At 58.3% G+C, this 23,791-nt stretch overlaps 1 protein-coding gene across 1 annotated transcript in view; it reads right to left on the bottom strand.

Moving 5' to 3' along the window:
• Positions 1-548: 548 nt before the first annotated feature.
• PKD1 (polycystin 1, transient receptor potential channel interacting) overlaps positions 549-23,791 on the bottom strand; it is a 72,273-nt gene continuing 49,030 nt past the window's right edge. Inside the window, exons 16-46 of the mRNA XM_058035195.1 lie at positions 23,303-23,449; positions 21,742-21,885; positions 20,604-20,883; positions 19,373-19,589; positions 18,392-18,542; positions 17,101-17,253; positions 15,417-15,561; positions 13,997-14,599; positions 13,418-13,574; positions 12,908-13,160; positions 12,201-12,396; positions 11,437-11,607; positions 10,991-11,134; positions 10,336-10,546; positions 9,791-9,917; positions 9,110-9,226; positions 8,923-8,972; positions 8,566-8,771; positions 8,021-8,120; positions 7,301-7,419; positions 6,650-6,852; positions 6,010-6,204; positions 5,650-5,789; positions 4,941-5,068; positions 4,142-4,307; positions 3,461-3,586; positions 3,155-3,329; positions 2,442-2,729; positions 2,005-2,139; positions 1,429-1,743; positions 549-1,100 (exon numbers count right to left, since the gene is read on the bottom strand). Coding sequence (XP_057891178.1) covers positions 549-1,100; positions 1,429-1,743; positions 2,005-2,139; positions 2,442-2,729; positions 3,155-3,329; positions 3,461-3,586; positions 4,142-4,307; positions 4,941-5,068; positions 5,650-5,789; positions 6,010-6,204; positions 6,650-6,852; positions 7,301-7,419; positions 8,021-8,120; positions 8,566-8,771; positions 8,923-8,972; positions 9,110-9,226; positions 9,791-9,917; positions 10,336-10,546; positions 10,991-11,134; positions 11,437-11,607; positions 12,201-12,396; positions 12,908-13,160; positions 13,418-13,574; positions 13,997-14,599; positions 15,417-15,561; positions 17,101-17,253; positions 18,392-18,542; positions 19,373-19,589; positions 20,604-20,883; positions 21,742-21,885; positions 23,303-23,449 — 6,114 coding nt within the window. The remainder of the gene's footprint in view (positions 1,101-1,428; positions 1,744-2,004; positions 2,140-2,441; positions 2,730-3,154; positions 3,330-3,460; positions 3,587-4,141; positions 4,308-4,940; positions 5,069-5,649; positions 5,790-6,009; positions 6,205-6,649; positions 6,853-7,300; positions 7,420-8,020; positions 8,121-8,565; positions 8,772-8,922; positions 8,973-9,109; positions 9,227-9,790; positions 9,918-10,335; positions 10,547-10,990; positions 11,135-11,436; positions 11,608-12,200; positions 12,397-12,907; positions 13,161-13,417; positions 13,575-13,996; positions 14,600-15,416; positions 15,562-17,100; positions 17,254-18,391; positions 18,543-19,372; positions 19,590-20,603; positions 20,884-21,741; positions 21,886-23,302; positions 23,450-23,791) is intronic.

Raw genomic sequence — 23,791 nt, 5'->3', positions numbered from 1 at the left:
TACCAATTTCTGGAGGATAAAAGTAGCCAATACTGGAAATTAACTGCTCTGGGTGTAGATAGCATTTCTCTATATATCTATTTATGCTTAAAAAAAAAGGAGGGTTAAATACCTTCTCGAAAGCTGTCGCTTTCCTCCACAGTGCGTCTGGTCGACAAAAATCCAAGACTTGGTTCAAACCTTCAAGGCCTGGGGCTCTCCTTTCCCTTTCCCACCCGGCACAGCCAGCAGGGAAGGGGGGGAGCTTTGTCCCGTCCCCCTGTGCCCACCCCAGTCCCACCTGTGGCCGGTTGCAGCCGGGGCCGTTGAACACCCTGTGAGCCAGCAGGGACCTCCTGCACCTGCTCACGCCCCGGGGAAAGGCTCGGCCTTCTCCCCGTCCATCTCTCCCCCTGGAACGCTCCTTGGGGCCGTTTCTGGAGGGCCGGTGGCCGTGCCAGCGGCGTGGCCGGAGCCCCCTGTGCCTGGCCGGCCCAGCCGCCGCGGCAGCTCCGGGCGGGCACAGCCCACCCAACAAAGCCCTGCCAGGGCATCGCTCCCGCACCCCGTTACTTGACCGTGGGGTGCACCCGGTTCTTGGCCCGCAGGGGCCGTTTCCTCCTGGCCGTGCAGGGCTTGCCCGCCGTGCCCGCGGCCGCGCTGACCCCGCGGCTGGCCCGCAGCAGCCGCCCGGGCACGGGCACAGGCACGGGCACGGCCCCGCCACAGCGCGGCGACAGCGGCTCCGTGCCCGGCGCCTCCGGGGACGGGCCCTGCTCCGGGCCCCCCTCGGGCCCGCGGTGCCTCCTGCGGGCGCGGCGGCTGCGGGAGAACTCGAGCAGGTGCTCGATGCGGGACACGTCCTCCGTCACCTGGTTGACGCGGTCGAACTGCACCAGCAGCATCTCGAAGAGCGAGAGGAGCCGCTGGATGTCGGCGTCCACCTCCAGGCTGTCGCGGGCGCTCAGCACCAGGCTCAGCCCGTCCAGCTGGCTGGAGGACGTGGAGGTCCTGGAGCTGTCGGAGGCGGCGCTGGGAGTGGGGCCACGGAAGGACTTGGAGTCGCTGGAGTCTCGCGAGGGCAGCGGCTCCATCCCCTCGAACCTCACCTTGTGCCGGAACTGGGGGGGAGAGGAGAAAGGGCAGCGTTAGGGCAGGAAGGGGGAACACTCCAAACAGCTCCAGGGCTGCTCCAGCCATTCCTGGTGTGACAGGCACGTGCTGGATCCCAGACAAAGCCACGCGGGACTGTGGGGCTGAGAATGGGCAGCTGATGCCTGTGCAGTTCCCATCTCTCTTGGGCCCCCAGGGGTGGCCACTGCTCCTACCCTTGCCTGCCAGAGAAACCCATCTGCAGGAAGGAGCCAGAGGCAGGAAAAGGCTAAGGATGGCGGGTGCTGCTCTGTGCCACCATGCCCCTTCTCCACAGAGCCCCCAGGCTGGCCTCACCTCCTTGGCTTTGCTGAAGCCCATCCACATCTTGAGCCTGCGCATGAACAGCTCGACCATCTCATAGTCCTGGGGCTCGAAGGCGGGCCGGTAGAGCTCGAAGTGCATCTCGCGGTAGCTGTGGATCAGCACCACCGCCAGCAGCCGCAGCACGACCCACGCCTCCAGCACCACGTAGGAGGTGCAGAAGAGGCAGTAGAGCCCCGAGGCCTCGGGCAGGCAGGGCCGCAGGCTGGCGCTGCCCCTCAGCAGGGCCAGCAGCAGCAGGAGGCTGCTGCCCACGCTGCGGAAGGACTCGGAGGAGGAGGAGAAGAGCTGTGGAGGGACAGAGGAGATGTGTGAGAAGGGAGCACAGCAAAGTGTTCTCCTGACCTTCAATATGCCCTCCCACCTGGGTCCTGAGGGGTGGCCCACAAATGGGCTAGGGCAGGGACAGCCCCTGGCCAAAGGTGCCAGCGGCAGGACGGGCACAGAGTGCTCAGGGAACCCAGGGGCTTTGCTCATGTCATGCCAGGGAAAAGGGGCAGCAGGAGCAGCAGCAACCCCTCTGTGAGGGAGGAGGCCAGAGGTGCTTACCAGGAAGCCGAGCTGGGCGTAGGCCAGGAGGAGGAGGGCGAAGGCCACCCCTGCAGCCATCAGCTCCTTCACGGACTTCTGGAAGGTCTTCCCAAACACTGACCACTGCCGGACAAAGCGCAGCTGCTGGGCAGCCTGGGAGGGGAGAGGAGGCAGTTACAGACATACCCCCAGCCCAGGAAGGGTGAGAAACACGTGAGAAACCCAAACCCCAGCAGAGGGTTCCTTGACAAACGCCCCAGCCTGCAGGTTCCTTGCAGACAGAACCATCTGACTGAATTCCCCAAGGGAATCAAGGGCTCAGAGACTCAAAGTGCCCAGCACAGACACAGGTGGCCTCCCTGCCACCCCCTCCCCTGGCAGGGCTGTGCAGGGGTGACAAGCACAGCAAGACCAAAGCACCAGCACCCACGTGCAGCTCCCCCAGCCCGCTGTACCTGCACGGTCAGGAGGAAGAGGAGGGACGCGGCCAGGCTGCTGAAGACAGAGCTGAGGAAGGCCACCTGGTAGAAGTTGGTGAAGCCCCTGCGGTTGCTGAGGTACCTGAGCCACTGCTGGTCAGCCAGGGTGGCCTGGCTGAGGTGCACCAGCACCGTGCACGTGGTGAGCAGGATGAAGAGCCACTGGCTGTAGTTGCCCCACAGGGTGAAGTAGGCTCTGCCTTCCTTCTTGATGGCCAGACACTCTGACACCACGAAGTAAACCACAAACAGCATGAGGAACACCTGGGGGAGGAACAGAGCGGTCACCAGGAGAGGTGATAGAGACATGACCAGGAGAAGAGGAGTGGGGAAGGTAACAGGAGATGAGAGGACAAGCCCTGACTGCTGTACTGCACCCAGGACAGCAAAATCCCCCCAAACCAGGCCAAGCTCCACCACTGCACGCCTGGGGCACCCCCTGCATCCTGCCCTGCCCTCCTCGCTCATCCAGCACCCCAATCCCTGCTGAAGGCCCCCAGTGCCCACACCCAGTGGCCCTGTGGCAGGGTGGCAGCACCCAGGGGACGAGGGCTCTGCTGACACCCACCCAGGCAGGGTGACAGACATGGGGACAGGCAGAGCAGCTCGAGCCCACAGTGCCCAGCTGGGTGAGGGTCCCCAGAGCCCCCCAGCAGAGGGCAGGGGTGCGGGGGAGGGCCCACACTGACCATCATGAGCAGCTGCAGGGTGACCCCCGTGCTGAGGCGCAGCAGGGGGAAGGGGCTGATGGTGACAGCGGCGATGGCCTGGCCGGCCCCAGGGAACTCCAGGCGCAGCGTCAGGGCCACGTGCAGGTCCACGCTGGGGTTGTACTGCAGCAGCTCCACAAACACTGCCCGGCTCCTGCAGGGCACAGCACCAGCTCAGGGGCCACTCTCGGGGGGGACATGGGTCCTGTGGCCCTGTGACACCCCAGCAGCACTGCTGAGAACCCAGGTGGCAGCAGGACGCTCCCCCTGCCCTGCCTCACTCACATGTTGTCGATCCACGTGTGCTGCTGCAGGAACTCCAGCTGAGCCCGGCTCTCCTCCAGGGAAGGGCCCAGCTCCTGCACGTAGCCACTGCTGTCGTAGAAGGAGATGTAGCCCCAGTACCAGATCCTGCAGAGGAAGAGGAGCTGTGGGTGGGGCTGAAGGACACTGGCTGCTCTCCTGCGTGGCAGGCCAGGATGTGGTGTGCAGATGCAGACCCTGCCCCTCAGGATTTATTTCACAGGACAGATTACAGGGGTGCATTGATCCACCTCAGTGCTCCCAACCCCAGAAGAGCCCCAAGCCCTGTAGTGGCCCACAGCTGCATGGAGATGATGGCTCTGGGGACAAACCAGAGAAGAAACCAAGTGTGATTTATGTCCTGCCCAGGGTGAAGGACAACATGCTGTCACCCCTTGAGCAGAAATCTGGGCTGCTGGCTTCCCCTGCCCTGTCTGTGCCCTGGAAGGAGCAGAGTTGATCCCCTGTCCCCCAGAACAGCACAACGCAGCTGCTCAGGCCATTCAGAATTTCCGTGTCCATCCCCCCTTTGCCAGGCTCAGGGGCTGAGGTGAGGGCTGGGAACAACCCAGGGCATTGTAAAGACCTTGGAGAGGTGGGCAAGGGTCCCTGGAGGAGGAGCAGGGCTGGCAGCAGGGCTGGCAGCAGACAGGGCAGCCTTACCCTGCCAGGTCGGGCGCTGAGTGTGCCCACGCTGCCGTCCCGTTCCCGGCTGGGCTCTCCCAGCCCACGCCATAGTCAGCAGTGGCAAAGCTGTGCTGGTCAGTGCAGCTCCTCTGGGCACTGCCCATGCCCTGCAGGATGTCCTGGGCACTCTGCTGGCACTCAGCTGCAATGAGACCACCCTGTGAGCCCAGCATGGAGCTCAGCTTCCCTCCCAACCCCTCCAAACCCATCCCCACCAGTGCCCCAGGGTGAGGGAATGGGCATGCACAAGTCAGGGATTCAGGAAAGGATGGATATTAACAATAAAAATAGATGTCCAATTTAGGAGTCATGATACTGCCATGCCTCCAGGTCAGAGTGGATTAGCTGGGTACCAGTGGAGGAAAACAGAGACATCCCAACTGGCCTTGGGTAACCGGGGACCTGACCTCTGGATACATCACTGGCTTCAAACTGCCAGAGGGCAGGGTTAGATGGGATATTGGGAAGGAATCTTCCCTGGGAGGGTGGGCAGGCCTGGCACAGGTGCCCAGAGAAGCTGTGGCTGCCCCTGCATCCCTGGCAGTGCCCAAGGCCAGGAAGTGTTAGGTGTCCCTGGATGGACTTTAAGGTCCCTCCCAGCCCAAAGCATTCCATGATCCACTGTCCCAGTTCATGTGTGCAGAGCAGAACCACTGCCTGCCCAAGCTGTGCTCCTCCCTCAGCCCCACTGCACCCAGAGCTGTCCCTGCAGGACTGTCAGCTGGCAGAGTGACAGCAGTGCCACCCTCCCTGCCCTGCCCTCCCTCCCTGGTACCTCCGTGCAGGCGCAGCTGCCGCAGCCGGGCCGTCCCCAGCGTGGTGCTGTGGCTCTCCTGGCCAGAGCCATTGTTGTACAGGTAAGGGAGGAACACCTGGGACATCCACACCCAGAACTGATCCGACCTGCAGGGGCAAGGTGTGACATTGCTGAGTCCACGTTCCAGGGGCTTTAGGGCATGAACAAGCCACGCTGATGTGCACTGAGAGCCCAGGGCTCTGCAGGGGCACAGCCTCAGCCCAGCGATGCCAGTGCCAGGCTAGGCTACTGGGAGCTCCCAGGGCTGTGGAAAATCAGCTGGGAATATCGAATCCAGTTAAACTCATGTGCAGAGTGAGGAAAGGCAGACTCTGGCCAAGATGCCATTTCTGGCTCTTGTGACCCTATTCATGGCTACAACTTGTGCCTGTAAATTCTGGAGACAGAGAAACTCTTGTGCTTTAGAGCAGCTCCATAAAGATCAACATCAGCTCCCAGAGCCCCTTCCCACTGGGGAAACCACTAAACCTCAGAGAAATGAAACCTCTCAATCCCCAGAGGCCCCTCTGGTCTCCAGGGGAGCAGCAGAACCACAGAGACAAACAGGAGCTGCTCACTGCTGCGGAGTGCCCAGCTCCCCACGGGCACCAAGGAACCTCCTATGGGACAGAGTGTGGAGCACCAGCCCAGGAGCCGACCCCCCTGATCCCCCAGGGGCTGGCAGTACCTCTTGATGAGCAGGAAGTCGTTGCTGCCCAGCTGCTGCTTGATGGAGCTCTGCAGGAGGAAGGCCCGGCTGGTGCGGGAGGCGTCCCCGTAGTTGGTGAGCAGGACCACCAGCAAGAACATCATGTAGATGAGGAAATTCTGGGAAGCAAAGGGTAAAAATGGGATGGCATGGAAGGGCTGGATCCCCATCCTGCTGCAGAGCAGTGCTTTCCATGGCCACGCAACAGGATCAGACCCAGAGGCTGAGAAACTGAGGCAGGAGCTGGAGCCAAGCGCTCAGAGCATCCCAGCCTGACTGGGAGGGCCCACACTCAGATGTGTCTGAGCCCTGGGCACCAGGCAGCAGCAGATGTCCCACCTTGAGCATCCTGTGCAGCAGCTTGACCTTCCTGGCCTCCTCCTTGGCCTGGAAGAGGGCAAATCCCTGCGGGGGCCGGACCTTGCTGATCCTCTCGGACACGTGCTCCACGCAGGGCTGCTCCACCAAGGTGTCATCCTCCTCTGGGTGCAGCCTCTTGGCAACCAGGGAGAAATAGAGGGCTTCCAGCAGCACCTGGGGCACAGGGAGAGAGCTGAGCCTGCAGGGAGCTGGGCCACCAGCAGCAGCTCCCTTGGCACAGCCAGCACGGCACAGCTCCTACCCGAACCTTCAAAACCGAGTGCCACCAGCCCTGCCAGCAGCCCTGCCTCTGGTGTCCACATCCCACCCTTCCTGAGGGATGCAGGGATGGGAGAGACCATTCAGTGCCCACGCTGACCCCATTTCTTTGTGCAAGGCCTTGTCAGGCATTGGAAGGGGCTGTGGTGGATTCACCACGCCTGGAAGTGCTCAAAACCCATGTGGATGTGGCACTTGGGGACACGGGTTAGTGGTGAACACGGGGGTGGTGCTTGAAGGCCCTGGTAACTTTAAAGGGCTTTTCAAACCTCATCAATTCCATGACTGTGATCAGCAGCTGGACAAGTTAATCCCACACACAGGTCAGTGCCACGCTCACCTTCAGGGGCTCCCAGAGCAGGAACGATGCCAGAAAGCTGAATATCCCTGAGATGAGCCACATGAGGGCCACGCTGGAGGAGAAGCCCACCCCGATCCACACGGAGACGCCCGCGGCGGCGGCCAGGAGCAGGAGGCTGATGCCATGAGCCAGCAGGGAGCACCAGGGAGGGAGCAGGCGCTTCCTGAACGTCTGCTCTGCAACTGGGGGCAGCAGGAGGAGCAGGGAGAGCGGTGTGAGCATCACTGCCAAGGGCCCGTGGGCACAGGAGGGGCTGGGCTCAGCGCTCATCCCAGCACAGAGCTGCCACCAGCCCGGGAGGGTCTGGAGGGACTAGCCCACACATTCTCCAGGGAGCAGAGCAGAGCTCCCCAGGGACACTGCAGGCACTGGCACAGCACGGACCAGCCCACACATTCTGCAGGCAGAGAGCAGAGCTCCCCAGGGACACTGCAGGCACTGGCACAGCACGGTGCTGGCCCAGGCCTCACTGAGATCCAGGCTCCAAGAGAAGCTGACAGGAGCAGCGATATCCCAGGCAGGGAGCAGCCCTTCCCAAGGCTCCTTTTGTGTTTTATTTCCCATTTACCCCACAGAGCTGTAGTGTGGAATGGGCCCTGTCCCCTCACACCCCGGGGCACACCCTGGTACCTGTCCAGGTGGACTTGGCTGATCTGCTCACTTCCCTGGCAGGAGGTGCCACGCTCTGCCCTTTGTCGTTCAGCCTCTGCATCATGACAGCCTCCACCTTCTCCCCAAACACGCTGGACCTGCCAGGCACAGGGGGAACTGCTGAGAGCTGTGTCTCTGCTGGCCCTGTGCTGAGCAGGCTGGCACCAGGGGGGCTGAATGCCAGTGCCAGCACCAGGGCTGGGACATCACACACGTCCCAGGGCACAAACACTGCTGTGTCTCATGGACAGGGCCTGAGTGTCCCTCCCCGCCCCTGGCTGGCCACTCTGCAGTGCCTGGGGGCTGCCAGCCCTGGGGGTGCTGGTCAGGGTGCCCAGCAGGGTATCCTGGGCTTGGTAACACTACAGGGATTTGGGAAGAATCCCCTTCTCCCTCCCATCAGTGCCATGAAGGGAGCCCTCATGCCAGCACTGTGCCCAACACTGCTGGAGACACAGCTGTGGCCTTAGGGGAGGCTCCAGGTGGGAAGGGAGCCCTCATGCCAGCACTGTGCCCAACACTGCTGGAGACACAGCTGTGGCCTTAGGGGAGGCTCCAGGTGGGTCCTGGAAGGGTGGCAGTGAGTTGTGGCTGTGGGGGCAGCAGGAGCCATGGCCAGCAGGGACAGAGTGACCCGTGAGAGCATCCCAAAGGCAGCTCAGCTCAGCCCCCATGTGGCTCTGCTCCCCAGACACTCACAGGCCTGAGATCAGATCTGTTTCTGCCCTCATGTACGGCCCCAGGTCCTGGGAGATGCCGCTGGCTCCTTCTGCCAGGATCTGCCGGATCAGATCCTCATCTGGGAAGAGAGAGCACAGCCAGGGTTGGAGGAGCTCAGAGCTCAGCCCCCAGCACCACCCCAGGGCACGGCTCAGCACCTGCTGGAGCTGGGGACGAGGGAGAGGAGGAGGAGGGTCACAGCCATGTCCTTCCCCCAGGACAGCCCTCCCCTGCTCCCTGTCCTCCAGCTCCTGTCCATCCCAGCTGGCCCACAGAGCTGGGCAGACAGAGCTGCTTCAGAAGGCAAGTTCTCCTTCTCCAGCCACTTCCAGAGCCTCAGGGCCACCCTGTGGCTTTGAAAGCAGTGAGGCAGTGCTGGCTGCTTGCAGCATTCCCATGGGTACACACCTCTCCTGGCTCCCACCCTGCTGCCCAGTAGGATTTCTGTTTTTCCAGACTAAAAGCAGACACAACCCTCTGCCCTGCCCTCTGGGGTGCAGCCAGTGCTGATGCCAGGGGCTCACCTGAGGCTGAGAAGTAGCGGGGCTGGCCCTGGTGGTGGATGCCCAGGGACAGGGTGTCCTCCTCGGGGGCCAGGGGCGCCTCCAGCCCCAGGTGGCGGCTGGCCCGGCCTCTCTTCAGCCTCTGGATGGTGTTGCCCATGATGGAGGGGTCACTCAGCAGGTCTGGCCAGCTGAGCAGGGCCTCGCTGGAGGGCCAGGGCACCAGGCTGTGGGGAAATGGGAATGGGAACAGACAGGAATGAGGGGAGCAGAGGGAAGGAACCTGGTGGGACTGCAGAAACAGCTGTGGGAGCCAAGCCCAGCCCAGCAAAGCACAGACTGGAGCCCTGCTTGCTCCATCTCCAGAAACCCACTCACCTCTTGGAGTCCTCCAGGAACAGATCTGTTTTGGTTTGCTCAGAGAAGGCCTGTGGGGAACAGGAAGGTTTCAGGAGCAGGACACAGGGGTGTGCCTGGTCAAAGCAGTGGCTGGGAACACCAGGGGTCACTGAGCTGCTCCCAGCCCTCCAGGAGCCCGCCCAGCTGCGGGGAGGGAAGCACTCACCTCTGCCTGGAGCCCGGGGAAGGTGGGGAAGGAGCTGTCAAGGATTGAGGAGTCCAGGTAGTTGTCGATCTCCAGGGACTGCTGGTCTGAGTGGGTCACGGTGTGGCTGATGGAGACCTGCAGGGCACACAGGGGGCACAGAGGTGACACTGCCACTGAGACCAGCCACGTGCCATCTCCTCTGCCCCCCAGACACCTGCAACCACACGCGCCACAGCCAGGGCCACCCAGAGTCTGAGAGCTTTCCCTGTGTGCTCTCAGCAGCATCAGCCACACGAGCTGCTCATCAGCCCCCAAGCAGCTGGCTGCAATACTTAATGGGGCTGCTAATTGTGCTTAACTAGTCGGTAAATAAATCCCCAGCTAATCCCTGCCCAGCTGAGCTTTGCCCAGGGCAGGCATCAGAGAGGCTCCACTGAGCAGCTCCTGGCTCCTGCCTTGGGCATTTGGGTGCCTAAACAGCTTCTAAAATAATCTGTCTTTTGGTGCCTGGGCACTGACAGAGGCCAGCAGCGATCTGAGCTCAGGGGACAGAGGCCAGGGAAGGGTCTGGCCCTGGAGCAACACAACCAGGCAAGTGCAGAGCCCAGCTGGAGGAGAGAGGTCCCAGGAAAGGCAGAATTCAACCGGGTGCCTCCCACCCACCCACCTGAGCAGCCTGCAGCCATCCCCCCTCCTTACCTTGCCACGAGCCATCCGGAACAGAAAGAGAATGAGCAGATAGAGAGGGTACACCACCACGCTGGACACCAGGCCCACAGCCACCGTGTCCACGCTGACAGGGAGCAGGCTGGACACGGCCACGTTGCTGCAGGGAGGGAGCAAGACAGGGTCAGCAGCAGCCCTGGGGCTGCCAGCAAGCAAACAGCAGACAGTGCACAACCAGGAATTCCAGATGTGCACAGAAGGAAACGGGCCTGGAAACCAAAACCAGGCTGGTTTGGGTCATCCATCATCCACGTCCTGGTCCCAGAGTGCTCAGAATGGGGAGGGCACACCCAAGCAAGGAAGCTCTTCCCAGCAGATGGAAAATGTGTCCTGCCCCAAGGGGACAGGCAGGGTGGGACTGGCTGGGGACACACCTGAAGTGGACACTGCCCACCACACCCTGCACACACCTGAAGTGGACACTGCCCACCACACCCTTTACACACCTGAAGTGGACACTGCCCACCACGCAATGCACACACCTGAGATGGACACTGCCCACCACACCCTTTACACACCTGAAGTGGACGCTGCCCACCACGCCGTACCACACGGCGTTGGCGCAGAGGAAGAGGAAGATGAGGAGGCAGCAGCAGGTGGCCCTCTGGACGCGGGTGAAGCGGGAGCGGGGCGGGCGGTCCCACAGGGACAGCCACACGTGCTTCTCAAAGAAGCCACGCTGCAGCTCCGCCACGAAGATCCGCCAGAAGCTCCTCAGCTCGCTCTCACCTGGGGACAGAGGGACACGCTCAGGGTGGCTGAGCTGGCCACATCCATCCCAGAAGCTCCAGAGTACCCACACTCCATCCACAGGGCTCCAGGTCTGAGGATGAGGGGCTGGAAAAGCTGCCCAGCAGAAAAGGATCTGGGGGTGATGGGCTGAACGTGAGCTCAGCTGTGTCCAGGTGGGCAAGAGGCCAATGGCACCTGGCTCGCACCCCAGGGCAGTGCCTGTCCCTCGTGCAGGGCACTGCTGAGGAACCTCCAGTCCCAGGGTCAGTTCTGGGAACCTCACAAGAGGAAAGAGCTGGAGGGGCTGGAGCATGTGCAGAGCTGGGGAAGGGGCTGGAGCACCAGGAACAGCTGAGGGAGCTGGAAAGGGGCTCAGCCTGGAGAAAAGGAGGGGCCCAGGCAGCAGGGGTGGGATGAAGCCAGGGTATGTGAGGCACTCACTGGCAGCAAACACCTCCCTCTCCACCAGGCCATCGTTGTCCTCGCTCTCCACTGACAGCCAGTCGTTCACCAAGAAGAAATAGCTCTTGCTGCTCTGCAGGTCCCGCACGATGACGTGCTGCAGGTACCACGAGGGGCTCAGGCCTGAATGGGGGCACACAAAGGAAATATTGCATGGCACACATTCCCTGAGTAAGCCCGTGAAGCTATAAGCACTGTCAGAGGGACAGTGACATGGCTATCACTGGTGGGCACTGCACAGCACCCATGAGGGAAGCGTGGCACAGCCCCCTCACGCTCACCCTGAGGTGACATTTATGGTCACAGTGCATCCTCTGTGTCTGGGGTGGCACCTGGCCAGTCAGTGAGGAGTCCCCCCAGAGTGTGCCCCCAATCCAGGGGCCAGCTCCCCCCGTGCAGGCCCCTCCTGGGGGGCTGTGTCCCACCTTTGTTGTCGTGCCAGATGCGGATGCGGCAGACGCTGCCCAGGCTGCGCTCCGTGGCGATCTGGAACACGTCCAGGCTGTTGCGGTGGAAGGCATTGTCCCCATCCAGGTGTCTGTGCCCACTCTTGTTGTCCACCCCGTAGAGGGCGATGCCCACGTGGGCCGTGGTACCTGCAGGGAAGGAAGGGGCTCCCTCAGGGAAGCCCACCCGAGGTGCAGCTGCTCCCCAGCCCTGCCTGTGACAGCTCTATCTACAAACCAGACCCTGAAGGGAAGCTAAACTTGGTGCCTGCCTGCTGTTGGGAAGGATTCAGAACAAAGTGATGGGTCCTGGAGGACAGCAAAAGGAGCCATGCAAAGGGCCAGCTGGGCAGGAGAGGGTCAGAAGTGAGGAACAACCTCTGCCTCTGCAACCACAGCCCAGTCAAGGAAGGAAGGATGGGGGGATTTCTCTCCTGGGTGGCTCCTTCCAGCAGCAATTGCTTGTCCCACCACAATGGCCAGTGGTGGAGCAGCCTGGGCTAGTGGAAGGTGTCCCATGTGAGGAGTTTGGAACCAGAAGGTTTTTGAGGAACCTTCCAACCCAAACCATTCTCTTGACCTGCCCCATCATCACACAATAAACCCTGGGAACGCTGTGGGGAGCCCTGGTCTGAAGCTGCAGCTCTCGGTCCTGCAGGGAGTGTGACGTGCTGAGATGGGATCTCAGGTGAGCTACAGGTGTCCCTTTGGGAAGCAGACACAGGAGCAGGCTGTGGGCTCACCTGAGCCTCTGCCCCAGCCCGTTTTCACCAGGATCTCGTATTTGTACATCCCGTTCTTGCCGCAGAAGGGGATCACCCCCACGCGGTGCAGGTCGATCATGTCCAGCTTGTGCACGATCAGCGCGGCCACCGAGTAGGTGACAAAGCACACGGCGCACGTCAGCAGCACGATGTAGTTCAGCCCCGGGCCTGGAGCCTGCACAAGAGAGAAGTGTTGAAAGGCCAGCCCAGGAGGATCCCGTTCCCATTCCCATTCCCATTCCCTTCCTGGCCATGGCCCCACTCACGGCCGCGGCCCCGCAGCTGCCAGGAGCTCCCTGCTCCTGCTCACGTCACAGGGACACAGCCAGGCAGGGCTGGATGCCCCTGGGAAGCAGGGAGCAGCTGGCAGGTGCAGCTCCCTGGGATCAAACAGTGCTGGGTGACAGCTGGGAGGAACCTTTGGCATCTCCCCAGGATGGGAGCACAGCGTGAGGTGTCCAGGCCAGGGACTAAAGCCATCTGCAAAGATCTGTTTCCAGCCAGGATTCCCAACCAGGGGACACAGCTTCTCCTGAGCTGTGCCCATCTGCACCTCCCAAAGGCTCCCAGATGCCTGTGCTGGTGCCAGCTTGGACGTGAAACCAACAGGAGCCTATGGCTTTGCTCCAGGTGACAACAACCTGTCCTATGTGTGATATGCACTGCCTCTGCTTTGCTGTACTCACGGGAAAGATGAACTGGACAGAGTTTGGGGGCACAAACAGGCTGGCCCCGAAGGCTGTGAGGTGCTGGGTCAAGCACACGGCCTGGTCTGGCCTGGTCTCCTCCAGGGGGACAATTCCTTCTGTCTTCCAGCGCTTCTCCTGCTCGCTGAAGTACTGGCACAGGGACGTGTACAGCCCCAGGGTCACCTCCACTGCCGACCAGCTGAAGTGGTTGGTGATGTTCAGGTAGTATTTCTGGATGGGGTCATCCGTTCTGGGGAAGGGAAAGAGCAGGGAGATTACTCCCCTGCCTCCTGAAGGGACACCAGCCCCATTCTGGTGGAGGTGTGACCACAGAAAGCTTCCAGCCACAGGGGCAGGGATGCACTCAGAGAGGAAGAAAAGCCCAGTGAACGTGGTGTAATTCACACCCTTTGGCTGTGCAGGTATTCAGGGGCTCCACAGACCACCTGAGCACCCCTCACACGCATCCACAGCACAGCCTGAGGCTGACAGGGAGGCTGCTCTCACCTGGGTGAGGTGAAGAAGGTGTAGAGCTTGTGGTCACTTCCAGCCAGGGCGTCCAGGCTGATTCTCTTGGAGGCAGAGCAGTTGTGCTCGTTGGGCTCGGGCTCGTGATGGAGATAGGCCATGATGAAGGGCTCGGGCTCACTGGCCAGGTAATGCTCTGTGGGGAGGGGAAGGAACAGAAAGGGCGTTAAAAACCCCTGGCAGGCTCAGCCACAGGTCTGGGGCTCAGGGAAGAAGGGATGCAGAGCTGTGGGAGATGCTATTCCAGACTGTGCTCCCTCAGTGTGCACCTCAGGGGATCCCTGAGCACTGGGTACCACTGGGCCTGCACCCCAATGCCTCCCAGGGCTAATGTGGCTCAGCAGAAGGGCTGGGAAAAGCAAAAGGCTTCTCAGGGCCAGAACCCACGAGCAAGGATGACACTGGGCATGGAGATTGTCCAGGACACCAGAACCTCAACCATGCAGAGAGAAACGTGCTGCAGGCACCCAGCATCCCCTCCCACACTGGTTATCCCTCACACCCAGCCCTCCCCTCCCACAGAAAGGACCAACAAAGAGATGGATTTGTCTGCCCTACCATTGAGGACTCTGTAGGTGAGCTGAAAGTGCAGTCCTGCTTCCCTGTTGTTGCTCTCCATGATCACAATCAGGTTCACGGACGATCTCGCCTCGATGACCTCAGTGCCAGCCACGAGATTGTCGGGCTCTGTGCTGTTTGAGACCATCACAGTGATGGCTTTCTCAGAGTCCAGGCTCCCGATGGGGATCTGCACCCCGTTGTGTGTCTGGAACTCCATGGAGGCCACCTTGGTGGACACGGTGTAGTTGCTGATGTAGCCAAAGGGGAAGGGATTGGAGTCCACCTGGAACATGACTTGGATGACATCCGTCAGGTTGGAAAGGGTGGAGTTGAAGGCCTGGGGGATGGAGAACTGGCAGTTTGGTGTGTTTTCGTAGCACAGCAGGTTAAAGGGGTCAGACCTCTTGCCTGTGGCCTTAATTTCTCCTCCCACCAGCTCGAGGGGCTCTTCGTTCAGCACCCGGGATTTCATCAGGATCCGCATCAGGCTGGAGGACAGGTTGTAGGCTTTGGGAGCCAGCAGCAAATTGTGAGAATCAGCCAGCAGCTCCTGGGGCTTGGATTCTTGTGAAACTGTATTGACAAGGTGGATCAGGTCACCTGCCAGGAGAGACATGAAGAGGAGGTGGTAAAAGGCCTGGATAACTGCTACAGTCAGAACCCCTGACACCTTTCCAAAGCAATCAGACAAGGCTTTCCTTGCTGTCTTCTCACTGTTCCTCTGCACATGACCTTCCTCACTGGAGTGTTCATAGCCCAGAGCTAAAAGCAAAGCTGTCAGCAGCTCCTGCAGCCTCTCTAATCTACCGGGTTTGGTGAGGAATACTTAATCACCACACGCTTGATTTCCCTCCTGTGTAATGAAGAGAACCACAGCTCAGGAAAGAGGGAGGGAATGGATAAAACAAACATATGTTCCCAAGCTTCTGCACCATAAAGTGCACAATGCTCAGAAGGGAGTGCAGAGGTAACCAGGGGTGCAGAGAAGGTGTCTCTGCTTCCCCCAGGTCACCCAGGTGGGAATTTCCACACAGTGCTCCCAGATGCCCCAGTGAGGTCTGACAGTTCCTTGGACTCCAACCAGGAAGACAGGCATCTGGAAGCCATAGCTGTTACTCATTGTTTACTAAAAAGAGAATCCCCTGGAGTATTAGTGATCTTATTAGGAGTATTAGTGGGTTATATTAACAACTGTCAGATGGAAATGTCCACAGAGCAGCTGCCAAAGCCAGGACAGCCCTGGGAAAAGCGCAGGGAGCAGAGAGGGCTGGGATGCCACACTCCAAATGGCAGATGCCACTTCCTAAAAATCTGTGCCAAAGCCCAGATGGCAGAGGAGGGAGCCTGAGAGCTCCCCTCAGGCTGCTCCTACCTGTCCCTGTCCCTGTCCCTGTCCCCACCAGAGGCCGAGGCTCACCTGTGATGTTGAGGATGTTGTCGGCGATGCCGGTCGGGGTCACCGTGCCCTGCGTGGTCTCCCCCTGCAGAATGGTCATCATGGTCTCCAGCTTGTTCAGGGTCCTTGTCAGGCACGACTTGCACACCAGCTCCTTGCTCACCACCTGCAAAGGGCCCAGGGTGTGACAGGGCAGGAGCAGCCCAGGGAAGGGAGTGGCTCTGCCCTCAGGAGAGCTTTCCCTCTAGGCAGGGGCCAGCAGGGGCTGCCCTCTCACACTGACACTGTCAGCAACCTGTTGGTGGCCCCAAGACTCTTCCATCTGCCCCCCACAACACTCCAAAGTGCCAGTGTACAGGCAGGCAGAGGATGCTTTTCGGTTGGGAAGAGGAATAAAGGGAGGAAATTGCTGCCCAGAGAAGCTTTGGCTGCTCCACCCCTGGAAATGTTCAAGGCCAGGTTGGACAGGGCTTGGAGCACCCTGATCCTTCCAACCCAAGCCACTGCAGGATTCTGTGATTCTAAATTCATGTTTTCCCTGGTGTGCACACCTCCTCTCTGGGACCACACACAGCAACCAAGCAGGAGGAGCTGCATGGGATTCCTCCATCCCCTCCACGACCTCCAGTGGAAGCAGGATTTAGCCACAACCGAATCCATTTCAGTGTCCAAATCCTCCTGAAGGCTGTGGGAGGAATCCTGCCACTCAGGCATGATGGATGTCCCTCCCTCTGCTCCCAGATGTGTCCAAGAAACAGAATGTTCCAGCCATGGCCTGGAGCTCCCTGCACTCTCCAGGGCTGGATGGGAGGGACTGAGGAACACATGGAAGCTGTTACAACCCCCTTCCTCGCTCTTATTCATCTTTTTTCTTTTAATCATCACAGGATTCAGCCGTGATTCACCATATGTTTTGGTGAAGAATCAAAACAGCATCTGCAGGTCTTGAATTCCCCCTTTTCTGCTTTATTTGTAAGCTCTGAGAAGCCAGGACAGGCTGTGTGAATTGGAGTCAGGAATCAGGGAGGTGGGGATGACACTGGGTTATGGGGAGGAACCACCCAAGGGCAGCTCCTACTCAGGGAGGAGAAACGACCAAAAAGTCCAAGATTCCTTTTTTATCCCTCCAGGAGAAACTAATTCTGATTTTTCCTCTCCCTTGTAGGTAAAATCAAGAATGTACCAGCCCTGATGGACACTTGTGCAGGAATGTGCGAGCTCCACTTGTCCCAGCCACCTGGGAATTTCTGGAGTTCTGTTTTCCTAAGCTTTTCATTCCAGCCCAGAGCACAGAGTAATCCTGGAATGTCAGCTTTCCCCGTGGAATAAAAATTCTATTTCTAGCCCTAAGCTCCCACAGCAAAACCAAGTCACGAGGCAGGAGGAGGTGGGAGAGGCAGAAACAAACTGCTCCAGCACAGAATGGGATGTGCTCAACCCCAAACCCGGGCACCCACAGAAAGAAGGGATTTATGAGGTTTGCAGGCTCAGAAGCGGGGAGGGAGCAGCTCAGGACTCTCTGTTCAGAAGAAATTCTGTATTTCTTCTGAAATACAGAGTCAGATCTACGTCTCTTCCCTCATCCTAAGACCCCTGTGACCACCGTCACAGTACCGGGCAGTGCCACCTGTCCCCGTGTGTGTGGGCAGAGCCAGGTGAGCACAGCAAGCCCTGAGGAGCTGCAGCAGAGGTGGGGTGGCCGTACCGTGCACTGGGCCAGGGCAGCTGAGATCTGCTGGATGTCATCCACCGTGTTGACCTTGAGCGCGTTGAGCGTCTCCGTGATGGTGTTGCGGGTCCAGGTGCGCAGCTCCAGCTCCTGCCCAGCCTCGGGCTCCAGCAGCTCCGACCGCTCGTACTGGGGGTGGGAACAGCAGGAGGAGGTGAGCAGGGAGGAGAGGAAATAACACAGTGAGTGCTGGGGAAGATGGAACAGGAAAGCCTTATCAATATGATTGCCTGGCAAAAGATTTTGAGAATATGGAAACTATAAGTGAGGTTGAAATGAAAGCGAGCTTTGAGATCCCTCAGTTACTGAACAAATAGAAAACAATGGCATGGCCAGCTGAAGGTGATCCCCTGTTGATGGAACAACACCCGCTGCTTGCAGACAGACCCAAGGGTCAGAGCAGACCCTGCAGCTTGGCAGAAGGGGCCCAAAGAGGAGTTTTTAGGGTTTAAAATGTAACACAGTATGGTAATGTAATGATTCTTACATGCTGTATGTAAATGCTGTAGGATTTGTATCTTGTACTAGATTGGTTAGTGAGAATTAGAATATTCAGCACAGAAGATTTATTGTATTGGAACGGGAACTTCACGCTCTTACCCCTTTTACTCTCTTATGCTTTTGCTCTCTTACCCTCTCATCCTCTCTTCCCCTCTCTTCTCTCAGCCCTGCTCTGAGCTGTGGCAGCTCCCAGCAGGGCCCTGCACCCTGGCCCTTTGCCATAAACCCCAAATCCCAGCAGGGCCCTGCACCCAGGCCCTTTGCAATAAACCCCAAATTCCACAACCTGGCTGCAGAGATCTCTCATCTCCATCCGTCCCAACCATACTACCCCCCGATGCTCCTGCAGTGAGGAGTGGTTTCAGAGGCTGCTGAGCTGAGCTGGAGTCGCCTGTTCCCTGCACTCCACATCTCCTGCCTCTGCTTCTCCCCAAAGGGATCTATCTAACGAGCTGGTTTTCCAGCAGAACTTCCTCACTATCACTTCTGCTCTCCAAGCAATTATCTGAACAGCCTGGCACTCAGCAGCTCACTAGTACCTGCAGTGCAGTCCTTATCCAGCTAAGCAGGGTGCCTGTGCCCAGGGGGACCATCCCTGCCTGGCTTCCAGGTGTACTGCAGCCTCTTCCTGGGCAGGGAAACAGGAATATAGCCCCGAATTCCTGCCCTCCCTATAGAGATCGTTGTACAAAACCTGGCCCAAAAATTCTCCTGGTGATTGCAAAGATCTCTGGAGGCCCCTCTTGGGCAGAACGAGCTGTGTTACCTCATTTAAGATGGTGATGAGGGCCAGGGAGTACTCGATGACCTGCTGAGGGTCCCCTTGTTTCACCAAGCCCTGGAGCACGGTGTCAGTCTGGTTGTAGAGCCAGTGGGAGAGGCTGGGGAAGCCCTCGGGGAGGCCGATTTCCATGGAGCTGCAGGGAAAGAGGATCTGGGTGAAGTGCAGGCTGGGCTGGGAAGGGACAGGAGGGGAGGCAGGGGGGTGACCCACAAAGGCAGCACTGCTGCTGCTGCTGCTGCTGCCCTGGTGCCCCATCTGCATGAGAAACACCATGGACCTGCAGCCTGGCTCCTGTCTGACCCAGCCCTGGGACTGCATGACCCCAGGAGTCTTTCCCACTTAACAATTCCATGAGTCTATGAAAGCAGTGGGAAAACCTCCCTGTCAAGAAATGATCCACAAAGATTTTCTGTGTGCACTTCTGCTGAGCCTCCCCTCCCTCTCCTGCCAACAGCCTCTTCCAGGAGGCCACTCCTTTGTCACAGACATCTTTTATGAAAAGTCCTTTCCTTACGATTCTTCCTCCTGAGAAGCTGAGAAGCCTCAGGAACAAAATGTAAACAACGGTTATCTGCTGCTGTGGAATGCAAAAGGTGGATCTTTGGCTCGTGTTGTTTCTAATTAATGGCCAATCACATTGAGCTAGCTCGGACAGAGAGACCGAGCCACAAGCCTTTGTTACCATTCTTTCTTTTTCTATTCTTAGCTAGCCTTCTGATGAAATCTTTTCTTCTACGCTTTTAGTATAGATTTAATATAATATATATCATAAAATAATAAATCAAGCCTTCTGATACACGGAGTCAGATCCTCGTCTCTTCCCTCATCCTCAGACCCCTGTGATCACTGTCACATCCCTTCACCCAGGACAGGGATCCCCTGGCCCAGCCACGAGCCTGGGACGGGGGATCCGAGGTCGGGCACGGGCCGAGGGCCAGCGCAGCCTGCCCAGCCATCCCTTACCGGTTGACGGCCACCACGGTGGCTCCCAGCTGGTCCTGCACCAGCACGGCCACGGACACCTGGAAGCCGCTCTCGTGGAAGCCGGGGGGCAGGAAGGCGCCGTGCTCGGCGCGGCTGCCCTTGTACACGCACAGCTCCTGCCAGTGCCCGGGCCGGCGGCGCGATGCCAGCAGCGTGAACACCAGCGGGGCCTGCGCGTCCTCCGTGTCCCGCCAGCCTGCGGGGAAACCAGGGAGCTGTGACAGGGACCTGGGGAGCTGCAGGCACTGCCCCAGGGGAGCTGGCACTGCCCCTGCTCCTGCTCCTGCTCCTGCTCCTGCTCTGCTCCTGCTCCTGCCCCTGCTCCTGTTCCTACTCCTGTCCTTGCTCCTGCCCCTGCCCTGCTCCTGCTCCTGCCCCTGCCCCTGTCCCAGCTCCTGCCTCTGCCCTCCCTTGAAGGGTGCCATCCTGCTCAGCCCCGCAGCACAAAGAGGGTTTGGAGCGACCCAGACCGGCACTGCCACTGTGTCTGTCACTTCAGCTTAAAAACAATCACTAAGAGCTGAAATCCCCACCATTCCAAGGGGGAACTGATTCCAGGGTTATTCTGGATAGCTCAAAACACACCAAAGTTAGAACCCCAAACCCTGAACACGTTTCTGCTGCTCCCCCAGTCTGGTGCCCAGCCCTCGGAGGCAGCAGGGCTCATCCCCTCCCAGCGTGGCTTCCCGGCACTGTGCACAAACAGCTCTAATCTCCACCACGGATCATTTGGGGAAATCTGGTTTCCAGAGGCACTTAGTCCTTGGCCCAAGGCTACGGGACATCGGCCAGGCCACTTTCCCAACGCTGGGCTCGCTGCTGCTGTCTCTGCAGCTGGTTGGGAAGGTGGCTCTGGTGGGAACATCCAGCCCACACAGCAGAGACAGCCCCACTGCTTCATCTTCTGACTCTTCCCACATACTGTGACTCAGTGTTGGGCACCATCTTCATTCTCCTGCACTGAAATACCCAGTCCCTTCCACAAGAACTGGCCTGGCCTGGATACCATCATTCACCTACGTGGGTTAGGAATTTTTAAACTGCCTGCCTGCTCTGGGGAGCTCCACGATTGGGGCACACAAAGCTGCTCATGGTCCAAACCGCTGCTGAGCCCAGCCCTGGCCAGCAGCACCCCGGGGCAGCAGTTTGGGGTGAAGGGAACCTCTGTGGCAGGAGCAGGGGGTGCTGAGGAGCAGGGGCTCTCTCTCACCTGCACACTCGAAGTGCACCTTGGTCTCCAGCGCCCGCAGGGGCCCCTCGGGGGACAGGCGGCAGGAGCCCCCCACGGGGGGCTGGTTGGGCAGCAGGTCGATGGAGGCGAAGCCCTCCTCCCCCGTGGTGAGGTCTGTGATGTGCAGGGTGAAGGTGTAGCCCTCGCCGTCCCGCAGGGCTCCTGGCCTCAGCACCAGATTCATGCCCGTGTCGCCGGTGGACGTGGTTGTTCTGTCCAGGATGAGGGACTTGTTCTTGAAGCTGTGAGCTGCCCACCTCTGCAGGGGGAAAGACACCAGAGGTTCGGTTTGAAGCTCAAGTTATGTCCTTAAAATGTTTTCAGATTGAGTCTTTTATAAAAAGTAACAGATTTCTAGTGGGAGCGTCTGCCAAATTTGCAGTTGATAATTCAGCTTTAGTCTTGTGTGCTACAGCAACAAGAACTGGAACCTTTCCAAAATGTCTGGTGGGAATATTTCCACTGTGAGATCTACTTTAGTTTCTGGAATTACATCACCCTCCAACAGAATATTTCATAATACAGAGTACAAAACACAGGAAATAAATGAAGGGCTGGTGGAGTCTCCACGGGATACCGTGTTTTATGTGCTTCAAGCTGAACGTGGCCTGGGTGGTTACTGTTAATAGCATAAACCTACAATTGTGATAACAGGAGAAACAGTGAGATAACCAAGCAGAAAATGCCAAGCAAGGACATGCTGGGCTTTCTGGGAGCAACAGGACTTCCAGTTCCGAGACTGCTTCACTCCACAGGCTGCAGGGGAAGCTGGAATTAGAGGAGGGCACAAGAGGGGAGACTGAACCACCTTTGCTTGAACCATCAGAATAACGGGCTAAATGCCAATCAGCAGGGAGAAAAACTACTTTACAGATCTCTTATAGGAAAAAAAAAGTGGCTTTTGTGTGGAAAGACCTGGTCACTCATGGCTTTGGCTTAGAATGACTCCACAAGGACTCAGCCAGGCCCACCTGCTGCTGCTTGTGGCCAGAGATTGCTTCCCCTCCTTGTCTCCACAGCAATTTAGGTCCAGGACCTCACTTCTCTTTCCCTCTCCACCTCTGCCTGCCCCTTCTCCCAGAGCCCCCAGAGGTGAAGCAAAGCCTTGTGACTTTACCCCAAGCTTGGAGTCGTTGTGACAGTTCTGGCAGGTGCCCTCCAGGTACACGTAGGAGCTCTTGCTGACCTCGTAGACAGACTGAGCCTTGCAGGAAACGCACTCCAGGGACACAATGGGGACTCCTCCCCTCTTGATGAACACCTGGGAAGGCAAGAGGCTCCATCAGAAGGTCTGACACCAAAGCACACACACCTAACAGGTAAGGACACACCCCAGCACCTGGTGCTGCAGGGAGGAATTGCTCTGCACCAGCCCAGTCTGTGCTAAGGAACAGCAGGAAGGGATTCCCAAAAGATCTGGGGTCAGATTTAAGCTGCATCTCCGCTCTCACACTGCCCAGTTCCATGAGCGGTTTGCCAGGGCCACCCAACACCAAGTTGGGCCGATCTAGGTTATTCTGGATTTATTTATTTACACTTTTAAACAACATAAATGACTTCTGAAATGGCCCTCTGGTCCCTGGTGCTGAATGCCCAGCAAACCCTGCTGGTGCTGCCAGGTGGGGATGGAAGGACCACCTTTTCCAGGGAGCAGCACGTTGTTCCAGGCTTCCAGCTGGAATCCGACTGCACATCTCCAGACATCCACCACACCTTCCTGGCAGAGCACTCGAGGAGCTCCAGAGGCACCGGTGGCTCAGACACAACAGCAGCTGAACTCTGACTCCCGCGCTCTGTCTAAATTCCTTTAATCCCTGAGGAAATGGGCTTGTCCAGCACTGGACTGAGCCCTCTGCCCTGGCATAACGAGTGTTATGAATTCAAAGACAGTAATGAAGACATTGTTTAACATGGCAGACCCTTAAAAGGGGATGAATATTCCCCAGCCCTGCGCTGGAGCCCCGCTCATCCCGCCGGTATCTGCACATTTCCTGCGACACTGGGAGCGTTGTTTTGTGCTCCTGCATGGAAACCAGATAGTACGGAATGTCCTTGAAAGACTATCAATTTCATTTTTTTCTTTTCATCCCGCAGCTCTGGTTTCAAACCCGGGCTGTAAGAGTTTCCACTTCCAGCCTGAGTCCATCTCCAGTTGCCAACTGCACCACGATGGATGTTCCCGACAGAACTGAGCGGGTGAGCTCAGCCCTGGGATTCGTGGGACACAAACAACGTGCCCTGAAAAAACCCTCCCCTAAAAGAGCTTGGAAGGTGAGAAGAGAGGAATTATTGACAGTAAAACTGAGCCCTGGCTCTTAGGAAGCTCTCTGGGTAAAATGAGGGCAGAGCCTGTAGCATGTGAAGAGCTGGGAATGCTGAAGAGTGGGATAGGAAGTTTCCTTTGTCTATAGAAATTTCCTTGGGAAAGGGACTAATTCTTCCCTGTGAGGGTGGGCAGGCCCTGGCACAGGTGCCCAGAGCAGCTGTGGCTGCCCCTGGATTCCTGACAGTGTCCAAGACCAGGCTGGACAAGGCTTGGAGCAGCCTGAGACAGTGGAAAGTGTCCCTGCCATGGCAATGGGTGATCTTTAGGTCCTTCCACCCCAACCATCCCAGACTCTGTGCCTCAAAGGTGGCTGTGCCACACAGAGAAGGTGACAGCTGAGTGTGGTACGTACGGTTTGGTTGGTGGCCTCGGGACTCATCCCTTCCTTCCTGACGGTGAGGTCGAACGTGTACTCCACATCTGCCTCTAATAGAGCTTTGGAAATTGTGACAATTCCTTCCTTGGCACTGAAATTCAGAGAGCACCCTGCAGCCGAGCTCTGCTTGCAAGGAGAAAAGAACTTTCAAACCCTCCTTGGTAAGGGTGCACATCGGGTTAGTCCACAGCCAAAACATTCAGGTCCACACAGAGTCACTGTCACAGACCTTGCTGTGCAGTGCCACCACTAGGGTGGGAGAAACAGGGCGTGTGTGGACAATAAAACACATTATTCTACTCTTCAGGTTAGTAAACAGTAGTTGGAATACTCCTGTATTTCATCTGAGTTTCACATTTGTAGTTTACAGCAATTAATTCTTCATTAAATACCTTACAAACATTGCCAAGCAACACAAAAAGGTCACATTAAACCAAAAAGTCCAACCCCCACACACTTCACATT

The sequence above is a fragment of the Melospiza georgiana genome, chromosome 16 (genome assembly GCF_028018845.1).
Source record: "Melospiza georgiana isolate bMelGeo1 chromosome 16, bMelGeo1.pri, whole genome shotgun sequence".
Classification (NCBI taxonomy): Eukaryota; Metazoa; Chordata; class Aves; order Passeriformes; family Passerellidae; genus Melospiza; species Melospiza georgiana.
This window is presented reverse-complemented; position numbering and strand designations above follow the sequence as displayed.